This window comes from Podarcis cretensis, assembly GCF_951804945.1.
Source record: "Podarcis cretensis genome assembly, chromosome: 7".
NCBI lineage: Eukaryota > Metazoa > Chordata > Lepidosauria > Squamata > Lacertidae > Podarcis > Podarcis cretensis.
Genome location: NC_137176.1, coordinates 73,845,323 through 73,857,325, shown reverse-complemented (window position 1 = coordinate 73,857,325; position 12,003 = coordinate 73,845,323). Strand labels below are relative to the sequence as shown.

Sequence of the window (12,003 nt, the reverse complement as noted above, 5' to 3'; positions counted from 1 at the left end):
TAAACCAAATTCTCTCTCCTATGTCCCATTAAGAACAGAACTCCACCCAAATTCATTCTCCAATAGCAATTTCTAAATTGCTGATTCTTACCCTTTGGAGATGTCTCCTTCCCCAGTCACTGTTTTCTCAAATTGTACCAGTTGCCTTGTGCCATCATCAGCTTTTCTATGCAGAGAGAAATACTGGCTTGATTGGAAAATATGAATGGGAGAATGTGAGTGATGCATTAGAGGAATCATTCCCTATATTAGGAAAGTGTCCTCCTTCCGGCAACTCTTGCAGCCAAGCTGGTGCCAAAGATATTGCTCTGCTTTCCTTTGGACCACATCAGCAAGAGCAAGACTTGTCTTGTTGTCCCGAAGCCCAGGGCCTCCATCCACACTGCCCAGGCTTGCACCCCAAGGGAGGTCACTTAGGTGCTGCTAATGTATCACCCTGCTTGTGGTTAACGCTTAGCTGGAATGAAATATTCAATGCAGCAATAGAGAAATTAAAATAATAATTTATTTGTCAGACAAATAAATGAGAGGCACAGTGGTATATGGTTACCAAGCTCTGGCCTGGCCTCCTGCCATTCTGGCCAGCACTTATATTTCCTTAATCCAGCCCCCTTGCTCCTCCTGTGGCTGCCTCTGTCCAATCAGCCTGGTTGAAATTCCTATTGGCTGTTTGCTAGAACCAATCACAAAAGATACACCCATTTCCTCTTGTCCTTTTATGGGAAACAAAAAGATATATATTCTTCTATCTATAAATGACAAATAAGTAGTAATATATCTTACATGTGTCTCAACAAGGAACCTTAATTACCAGCTCACCTCGCCCTATTGCCCTCCAAAACAGATGGTTAATCTTAAATTTTTATCTTAAACAGATGTCAAGGATCATCATTGAAAGATCTCCTTCCTTTGGAGGTCTCCAAACAAAAGCTTGACAACCATATGTATGCTCTAATAATGTTTCCTGCTTGGCGGGGGGGGGGGGGGGGCTAGTGGCTGATGGCCCCTGTGATCTCTTCCAACTATATGAAATAAGAATCTAGCATAAGGATTTAACATTTCTTAGCTTCTAATTCCTTTGCATAATTATATTTAAGCCAATATATTTAATACATAACATAGATAGCTTTTTAAAAGGAAAAGAAATCTTAAAAGGATCTCAGTTTAAGAAAGAAACAACTTTAGAAAAAGACTTCCCAAAATACTCTCTTCCTTTCTGCCAGCTAGATGCTTTTCCATTGCTCTTGACCTTTGAACCTTAGGAAAATATGGCTCAAGTTTAATGGGAGGCACATGGTTTTATTTTACTATTTACCCACTCTTAATTATGTTTTTCTCTGCTTTTTTATCTTCTGTAATATGTAGGGTCAGTGTAACCTTGGCTGTGAGCCTGTAATTCCCTTTGACTTTGAGAATTGTTTTCTGCTATAAATCAGGGGGCCCCCTTGTCCAGGAGAATAAACATCTTGCCAAGGTTCTTAGGCAGCTGCTCTTCTGCCTGGCATGAACATTTGAAGATCTTTAAGCTCATTTTAAAATACAGGCCCTGATCAAGCCTCAATAAAAATGCAGGCTATGATTAGATGCCTCACTAACACAGCAATTTGACTTTACCCTAGAGGCACACACCATTGCCTCTTGAGAGATACGGATGCTGACAACAACATCATATCCAGATTTGGGGATCCAGGGTGCCTAACTGGAGGTGGTGTAGCAAAAAGGTATCAGGGATGAGCAGAAAAGCTCTTTGCACCATCCCCATAATAAACGGGTGGAAACTGAGAGGTGCGCATGCTGCTCTGATGCTGTCAGAGAAGAAGAAGAAGAAGAAGAAGAAGAAGAAGAAGAAGAAATTTATTATTTATACCACGCCCATTTGGCTGGGTTTCTCCAGCCACTCTGGGTGGCTTCCAACAGAATATTAAAATACAATAGTCTATTAAACATTAAAAGCTTCCCTAAACAGGGCTGCCTTCAGATGTCTTCTAAAAGTCAGATAGTTGTTGTTCTCTTTGACATCTGGTGGGAGGGCGTTCCACAGGGCGGGTGCCACTACTGAGAAGGCCCTCTGCCTGGTTCCCTGTAACTTGGCTTCTCATAGCAAGGGAACCGCCAGAAGGCCCTCGGTGCTGGACTTCAGTGTCTGGGTAGAACGATGGGGGTGGAGATGCTCCTTCAGGTATACTGGACCTGGAATCTCCCCAGGAGCTGAGAGTAGCAAGCTGCTTGGAGGCTTGACCAAGTCAGTTTGATGCCCGAGGAAAAGGACAAGATAGCACCACATAGACACCTCCTTTCTGCTTACAGAATCCCATCAGGCAGGCAACTGAATCTTATTTCTCAAATGGCAATGGGAAATGGTAGAATAGGAATCACATGGGGAATGATGGAGGGCCCCACCCTCAGCACCTGCAGTTTGGGGCTGCTGCCTCGTATGCCAAATGGTACGGCTGTCCTGGGAGTGACAGCCCCACCCCCGGTCACCTGCTTATTTGAGAGGCTGTCGCTTTTCCCCTTCCAGCCTGGGGACGCGTGAGGTGCAGACACATCCTTCAAGACAGATTCTTTCCCTTTCCAAAATCCTGTCAGTGGGTGAGGGATTGCTACAGAGCCATTGCCACTGAAAGGAATGAAGGTTGGGGGCAGGAGAACAGGGGCATGTGTCACAAGGTGTGTGTCCCCTCCCCCAAAAGCCAAATCTACACTCCTAATAATATTCTCTTGGAGATTAAGGAGGCTTGCTCCCTAGCCTATTCAATGACAATTCTCCTTTTTCACTCTCTTCCTATTCCCTCCCTGTTACACAGCAGAGGCTTTTTTGTGTCCCTGAACCATACCGTAAATAAAAGCTGTATATCAATCCACAGTTCAGCAGGTCTCCTTTGACATCACCAGGAAGCAGCAGGTTAAGGAATTCATGGTGGCTTTTTTCTTTCACGGTCCTTAGACGTCCAGGGAACCAGCTGCTGTCCCAGAATTGTGCCCCCTCCACGTTTTTCAATACAGGCACAGCATTTCCCCCACAGAAAGCAAATGTCTTCTCTATCTAGCTATTGCAGGATTTACACACATGCTTCATTGGCTGTGTGATATACTTAACAGATAGTAACAATAATAATTAAAAGAGAACAGTTCTCCATCATCTGTTTTCAATCGAACGAAGGATCTCTCCTGTGGCGCATTTTGGTTTTATTTTTTGCTCTCCTGTTTGCAGATGACACAGGTTGCCCCAGCAGCCAGTCCGTCTCTCCAGTTAAGACTCCTCCTGATGCTGGAAACAGTCCAGTTGGTTTTTGTACAGGCAATGATGGAGGAGACTACACAAGGAAGAAATTTAATTCGGGAACAATGGGGGATGGAACTCAACAGCCGGCTCGATATAAGAAGGAAACAAAGACAAGCTTCATAAAGCCAGGTAAGATCACTTTGGGGTCTCTGGATTTGTCAGTGGTACTTTTGCTTTGTCTCATGACAGGTGATGGTCAGAATGTCTCTAAAATTGCATGCAATACCCACTGCTTGTAAATCAGATACTTTGCCTACATTTACATAGCTATGTGGATTGCTAGATCTTCACAATTGTTTAGATGCAATGATGCAAAATACTATGAAGTGTTGTTTTTTAAAAAACAAACAGAAAATTACAGACGAACAAAAAGGTAACAGTGTCATCCTATGGGGCCTGGTGCAGTAGCTAGAAGATCAGACAGTATTTGAACACTTTGGTTGATATACAAACTTCATTTGAAGCCTTCTAGGAACTGCCTGGGTTTTTTGTCATTTTGTTGTCATTGTCTCATCATTCGGGGGTGTTTTGCTGCTAGGATGAAAAGGTCTTTTCTTTTTGCTTTGAAATGTATGATACTAGCTGACAAATGGTCACATTGTTTGGTTTTTCTCATCTGTCTATTAGTTAATTGCCTTGGATTTCTTCCAAATTTTGTATTGTGGTGTTGGTTGGGCTTTGGTCGACCTTGTTACAGCTAAGATCACTAATCTCAGTAGAAAATTTAATGAAAAAGACAGCTTCAACACGTTATTATCACTGTTCTTATTACGATTGTTTAAATTTATATACCACCCTTTGTCATAAGACCACAGGACAGTTTATGACACCGAACACAAATGTCAAAATGTAACATATCTATATAATATAAAAACTGAAGCAGTCAATTATAGTCAGAAATACGTAACAGAATGCAGATTCTAATAAAACACAGATTCCCATAAAAGCAAAAAAAAAAAAAAAAAGCAGCGAGAAAATCAGCTGCAGGGTATCTGAAATACCCCCCCCCCCAAAGTGTAGAAATATACAGAATTTTCTCTCTATCCAAGGCTTAATCCTGGCTCCCACAGAAAATGACAAAGCCTTCCAGGTCTCACCTGTGATCTTTCCTTCCATCTCCCAGTCTCTCACTCTAGGAATTATTCATGGGTGCATACTGTTCTATTTTTGAGTTAACTTTCTGCAAGTGCAGGGGAGATAGACAGAAATGTGTTACTGTGCATGTGTCCCAGTTTGGTTGTATCATGTACAGTAAGTTCCACGTTTCTGAACTGGGGTGGGGGCTGGGAAACCTCCTGGAACCGCTCCTAAGTCTGGATGCCAGACGTTTCTTCGCTATATTGTGTGGCTGTAAACCACCTGTGATGAATAAAGTCAGGGCAGTAGCAAAGCAAGCACCCTTTTAAGCGTCAAGAATGCTTCTTGTAGAAATTGTTCTTTTTCCCTTTTATTTTAAAAAAGTTAAGCTGCTGCTCAGCTAAAAACATCCAAACCAGCTAACAAAACACATGCTAACAATGATAGAAAAGCAAACATAATGCTAAAACTCAGGGGTTTTTTATTTTTTTAAAAATGGCAACCTATAAATAATAACTAGCCGAAGCAAAAATATGTAGTGGTTCCAGATGCACTTCAAAAAATGAAGACTTCCAGAGAAATGAGGTCTTTGCCTGTGTTCTAAAAGGAACAGAGGCGGAGCTAGCGTCCCGGGGGTGGGTGGCGATGTCACCCCCCAGGGATGACACCCAGGGCGGATCACACCTACCGCACCCCCTGCCTCCTCCAGTGAAAAGGAAAGTCCCTTAGTGAGGGAAATAAGCAGCTTTGCTGCTGCTGTAAATGAGGCTTCTTCCATGTCTTCAGCTTGCTATACTTCAGACAACGCTTTTGTCAGGCAGGTAGGTCCATATGAGAGCTGGCAGCTATTAAATTATCCTGTGCGCAAGGCTTTCTCCTGCCTGCCCGTCCCTCCCCAAATCTGCTCTGAAACCTCCTTGCACTGATCAGTGGCAGAGCAAGCCAATCAAGCGCTTGTAATCTGTGCCCAGGGGCGGCCCGTCCCCACTGCACCCCCCCTTCCTCTGTCCCTGGCTCTGATGGGACCCTGACCATAGCTGTCAAAGTTTTCCTTTTTTTAAGGGAAATTCCCTTATTCCGAATAGGATTCCTCACAAGAAAAGGGAAAAGTTGACAGCTATGACCCTGACTTAGCACTACACCAAATGCCTGGATCGTATGTTTAATGGCTTTTCTTCTTGGTTTCACACTATTCAGCACAAAGTCAATCAATGTGTGATTAAGCTAGAATTACTTGAGATTTACTGCACAATGCTATCCCTGTCTGCAGGGAAATTAGTCCCATTCAGCTCAGTTGCATTGCATTGCATCACAGCCTTCTCCCTCTTTGGGGAAACTCTAGATGTTGCTGAACTACAACTCCCATCAGCCCCAGGAAACATGGCTAATGGCTTGGGATGATGGGGCTGCAGTTCAGCAATATCTGGAGAGCCAAAGGTTCTCCACATCTGATTTATTAGGATTTGGACTTTGATGTGTGTGTTTTGAGACATGGTTTGGTACTACAGCTCCATTGGCCTCTCCAAACAGAATGAAAAAAATATGAGAAAATTGACCAATCACTTTAAAGCACACTTGTTGGCATTTAATGCTTTCCTGTTTAAGAGACACGGACATGACTTTGCAGGAAGAGCTTGTGATCCGTAGGAAGTCACGCAAGGCATGATGCTTCACATTCATCCAAAAGTATAATATTCTGTTCTTGGAGGAAAACATGCTTGGCAAAGTGTTTTATAAAAATGACATTTGTAATGTTTTGCTTGGATCGCTGCTCTTTGTTCTCACTTTGCTGCAAAGATCAGCAAATTGGGGGGAATAATGTGTTTGCTGTTCGGACACAGATACAGAATGTGCTAAGTTGAATAGTGCCTTTGTCATGGGAATGGTTGAGTGGCTTTTGGGATAACAGTTATGCATTGACCTATTGTCAAAGTGAAAATGCTGCTTAGTCCATTCTTACTGGAGATTAGATTTTGAAGATAGGGTTATGCTGTTTCACCATTGATACCGAGAAAGTTGTGCTTTTTTGAGAGGTTGTGTGTGTGTGTGTGTGTGTGTGTGTGTGTTTTCCACTTCATTTGTTCTTGAGCAGAAAAAAATGTTGGCCCTGCTTTCATTTCCATGGAAAAGGGGATTGATGATCTTACCAGTTACTTCTGTTGCCATTTATTTTATAGCAACTGTCTTTGCTCTTCTGCAGAAGGAAAATTTGGGAGAAGGCACATTTATATCTATGTGTGTCGTGTTGTTTGCTGTCATTTGCTCTGGCTCACTTAATTTCATCCTACAAGTCCAGTTCTATTTGTTCATACATGACACTGAACACAAGGACAAGGTATCTCTTCATATGTACAAATGCTTGTGTAAAACAGTATACACTTGTTTATTTATTTGTACAGCTCAACTGTTGTGTACAGAGGTATACAGACTGTACATTCGTGGAACTTTAAATGCAAATAGCTGTACAAGTGAACCGCTCGATGGTTTGTCCACACAGGTGCACAAGATTTTCCACACACTGAAGGCGAAATGTGAACACCCCTTGTTTCAATTCAAGAGCACCACTTTTTTCAGTTCTGCCTTTTGGCTGTTGCCTCCAGGATGCTAGTGTGATGCTTAACAGCTTGTCTTCTCTTTCCCCAACGGAAGTTGGGCTCCGAATATACACATGTGGCAATACTTGACAGGATTGGTACTAGGGTGGCCATGTGGCCTAATTTACAGAGGACCGTACTCTACCTGAAGGGTTATCTGGTCCACCTCTGATGTAGAACCAGAAGAATGTGCCTATCAGTGCTAAGCACCTTGACAGCACACTGAGCAGGCACATCGCCCATCTGCCTTCAGTCTTCCCCCAATGGAGAGATGAATTGCATTTCTATTTAAATTACATTCACAGTTTCTATTTTTTTCTGTTATATAATTTTTATTAATTTTAAATTACAAAAATCCAATATGTGCCATATTATATTAATACCAAATGGCAATACCAATTCAAATACAAATCAATTACATAGCCAATTATAAATTTTGTGTAGCCTCCCACGTGCTGTACTTCAAGGTCTGATTCCCTTTAATTCTGCCTCCAGACTATTGCTCAAACCAAATACAATCCATTCTTGATAAAATCCCTTATACCATAGGCACGATTCCTAGAGTTGCATCTATATACCATACAGCTGCATCTTTCTGGGTGTGAGCCATAGCTTTGCATGAATAACGCCCCAGACTCAGTCCCTAGGATCTCCAAGTAGGACTAGGGGGAAACCCTATCTGACATCCTGGGCGATACTGATTTGGATAGAGTAAAGGTCAGACTCAATAGAAGGCAGCGCCTTGTGTACCTACATAGATATAAATTAGCATGTGCAAATTGCATGCAAATTTCTGTCCCCTTTTACTTCCCCTGCTTTTTTAACTACTGATACGTAAGTGGCCACCCTGAGGGATATGTCTTGCTAGATGGAATGACATTGGTCCTAAAGGCAACAGAACAACCCCCAAGCAAAAAGGACTCTAAGAGGAGATGGACAGAGATTCAGAGCTATATGCGTTTTCTAACATCAATTTGCCTCTTCCCAGTTACTGTATTTTGCAGAATGATGCTGCGTCTACCACCAGTTGCTCCTAACAAATAGCATTATTTGGGTCCTTACATACAGTGAGCCTTAAGGCAATGGCTTCCTGTTCAGTCCTTTGTTTTCCTTTGCACCTTCTTGAAATGGGTAGTGCCCCTTCTGGTAAGCCAGCCTGCGCATCGCGATAATGTGCTGTGCAGATTCCCCAGAGAGAAGGAGATGCTGCTCATTTGCTGATAGGCTCCCCCGTTCGTCTCAAGTCTGTTGCCATGGAGCTGGATAGCTTTGCTTACTTGACCTGCTAACTTGAGGAGTTATTAAAGGATCTGTCTCCATGGATACGCCTGCACGAAACTATACTCCACAGAAGGCATAAAATACACACATCTCTCTGCAAAATGTGCTCTTGTTTTTTTTGTGTGTGTTTTTTGTACAGTGATATACTTTCACCTTTTTCTGAAAGCTTAAGTAAATACACCCCCTGAAATGTAAGCAATGAGATAGACACTGTTTCGGGTATCTTCCATTTCGTGCTGAAGGAGCCACTGGTGAATATTAAAATACTGTGAAATGATGAGTCTAGAGATGTTGGAGCTGAAAGTTGCCTTTTGTGAGTGGGCGCATTGGGTTTGCCACCATATATATATAAACGCCAATTAATGTGTTCTGTCTTTGAGACAATATAATATGAGCAGAGAATGGGAATTAGGGTAGAGCTAAGCAGAGAGAGATGGTGGAATACCAATAGAGAGGAGATCAGGGATGTAGTGGCAAATTCAGAAGTGCAGGATCAGTTCATGATAGCCATAGCCATGTCCCCTCTCAGTTACGCCCCTTCTAAGATCTTGCAACCTAATTATACCGTTATACCATAATAATAATAATTAGGATTGCCTTGCAACAGTTTCTCCACGCCTTTCAGCTAGATCTACTATTTTCTGTGCCTGCACATGGGCAATGATTTGGAGTGCTCTGATATCTTCTTTTGAAGTGACTTACCGTATTTTTTGCTCTATAAGACTCACTTTTTCCCTCCTAAAAAGTAAGGGGAAATGTTTGTGCGTCTTATGGAGTGCATGCAGGCTGCGCAGCTATCCCAGAAGCCAGAACAGCAAGAGGGATTGCTGCTTTCACTGTGCAGGGGTCTCTCTTGCTGTTCTGGCTTCTGAGATTCAGAATATTTTTTTTCTTGTTTCCCTCCTCCAAAAACTAGGTGCGTCTTGTGGTCTGGTGCATCTTATAGAGCGAAAAATATGGTAAATTGAAACAGAAGCACCCAGTGCTTCCAGTGCTTCTAAATACTGTACTTGTCTTTGGAGCATACAGTGGCTAAAAAGCTCCCCTTGGTTTGATGCCTCTTACAGGCTGGAGACAGGGTCTCTGTTACAGAAATAGTCAAAGGTCTTCAACCACCTGCAATCCCAGACACTACTTCACTCTGTTCAACTTCATTCAGTAACATACATACATACATACATACGTATGTATGTAAATTGCTTTGCAAAAAAAGTGTTTATTAGGAGCAATTAGCAGCAAAACGCTGATGAATGAGGACTTAAATTATTTGCGTGTTCAGACCCAGAGACCTCCCTCCTAAATAAAGACACATTTGACTCAAATTTTAGTTTTGATTTTGGGCAGAATTTAAGCCACAACTTTATTGATTACAGAAAAGTGAGTGGTTGCATAGGCTCTGGTTCAACTAGCTCCCTACAGTGCAGGTAGCACTGACCCAGGTCAGCCAAGGGTGAACACCTGAGGCAGGTGAAAAGCCTGGGAACAGACTCTGTTCACTCCCCAGATGCTCCCCTAGACTCAGGCACGGGCACAACCCCCTTTCGGGGGTTTACCAAACCAAGTTGAGTCCCTGGATTCCTTTAACAGAATACCCTTCACATAGGGATGGCGAGACTGTTCTCCCATCCCTATCACATGAACCAATGCATATCCACAACCTTACAAGTTATGACGAATTGCTACGCAGCAGGCGAAACCCAAATGGCTACAGCCAGTCAGCCAAGTGGGGAAAATTCCTGCCGTGCCCCTGTCCCAATGACAGATGACACACGATGGCATAGCAAGGTCAATCACAAAATGCCCTAAAATTAGGGAGAGGTGGGCAGGTGTTCCTGTGCATGAGCTGAAAGAGAAAGCTCTGGGACACGTGCATGGGTTTATATAGGTTGCTCGATCCATTTAGACTACACCCCATTGGCCAGATTAAACCCAGCAACGAGGGAACTACCAATCGGGTGTTGTGACTATCCAATAGACCAACCCACAACCAGGAGGTCAGTCTCCAGGTCTCACCACAACACATGCCCTCTTTTAGAGAGAACAAGACATATCACAAACTGATGTGGAAATGCAGAGAACTGAATTTAAGGTGTGTGTGTGGGGGGGGGGGTGGAATCGAGATTAAACCAAACCTGACAGATTCATTCATTCCTAGTTCCAAGTGCTCAGCTCTTAAAAAAGAAAAGAAAAAATGGGACCAGATTATTTATTAACTTGTCGGCATACAGCCCAGCTACAAAAGTACTTGGCTTGAAATGGCTTGGAATAGCTCCTAAGTACATCTGTTATTGTTAAAATGTCCTTATATGCTTGCAGCAGCTGCCTACTTGAAACTGGCAAGAAAGGCCGTTGCGCAACAAAGTTGAAGGTAGCACACACCACCTCCAGTTGTGGTCCTTAGAAGAGACCTGCTCAATTTCAACAGAGTGACAATTTGCGATTTCATGCAAGAACCTCTGTTCATAGTATGTATCCCTAGCCTGCCGTCCAATCTCTGTTGCAGTTCTTTGACGCATTCCCTGGGACAGCAATACTGTTTGGAAGTACAGCAACTTCCTCTTTCCCCTTCACTTAGCTGTGATGACACTGAGCCAACAAAAATATGTAACCGTTGCCATAAGCACTCCACACAATCTGCCGTTTATTTTAGTAGGTGGAAAAGGTTGACCCGGAGCATGGTTTTACAGCTCGTCTGTTTACTTCCATTTTTTCTCTCATCTCCTTTGCTTAAATCTCCTTTTGGCCCCACAATATATTCCCCCCCCCACATTGTTGTAGAAGACACCTAGTCCATGTTTAAAATGTCATAATATGTCTAAAGATGGAGAATTGAGGGGGACTAGAACTACTTCTATCAGGTACATCAGAAATGGGGGACCCTGTGTCCCTCTAGATGTTTTCAGACTCTATCTCCCAGCCAAAATGGCCTACAGCCAGAGATGAACGTGTTTGTCATCTCAACAACATCTAGAGGGCCACAGGTTCCCTATCCCTGAAGTACATCTTTATGCATGTTTAAAACCCTACCAAAGTAAGGGAGATTTAAAGCTCAAAACCCATACACTTCAACTGTCCCGCTTTGAGTGGGACATCCTGGAATTACAGAAGTCATCCAGCTTCTGACTGGATCCTGGGATGTCCTGTTTCGGCTCCCACAAGAGCACATCCTCCAAAGATGCCTGTTTGGGAGGGCCATTCTCTCACGCAAGTCACCTGGCTTCCACAAGAGCGCAGCCCCGAAAGACGCACACCCTGATTTTTCTCTGCAACATGTTGGAGGGTATGCAGATCCCATGTGCAGTTGCATGAAAGTGGGAACACTGTGGGACTTTCTTACTTCTCAGCAATCATATAGGACAGAGCAATCCAGAAGTGAGAGGAGGAAGAAGAGCTAAAGGCAAATTGACCCCCTTTTCATATGCCCTTCTGGGTGTTTGTTTGTTTGTTTGTTTGTTTGTTTTAAACAGTTTCCCCCTTATTCATTCCAAGGGGAGGGAATTAAACTTCACAGACTCCAGGGCTGGCCTTCATTACTTTCCAGTGTTTATGTGTTGGGGGCTGGGGGAAGAGAAGGGCTTGGGATACTGCAGACCCACAGCCTCTCTTGGCATGCCCTCAGAACATTTCCCCTTTGCCCTTACCAGTCTTGAGGCGCTGGTTGCAAAGCTTTTTGCCACAGGGACGGGAACCCTTTTGAGAGTGAGGGCCACATAATGGTGGTGGGTGGGGCCAGAGACAAATGTGGGTTGGGGAACGACTCTACCT

General features: G+C 43.3%; 1 protein-coding gene across 4 annotated transcripts in view; it reads left to right on the top strand.

Moving 5' to 3' along the window:
- Positions 1-12,003, top strand: part of SYBU (syntabulin) — a 42,768-nt gene that overhangs the window by 17,515 nt on the left and 13,250 nt on the right. For all 4 annotated transcript variants that reach the window (XM_079984328.1, XM_079984326.1, XM_079984325.1 and 1 more), the window contains one exon: positions 3,215-3,415. In XM_079984328.1, coding sequence (XP_079840454.1) covers positions 3,215-3,415 — 201 coding nt within the window. The remainder of the gene's footprint in view (positions 1-3,214; positions 3,416-12,003) is intronic.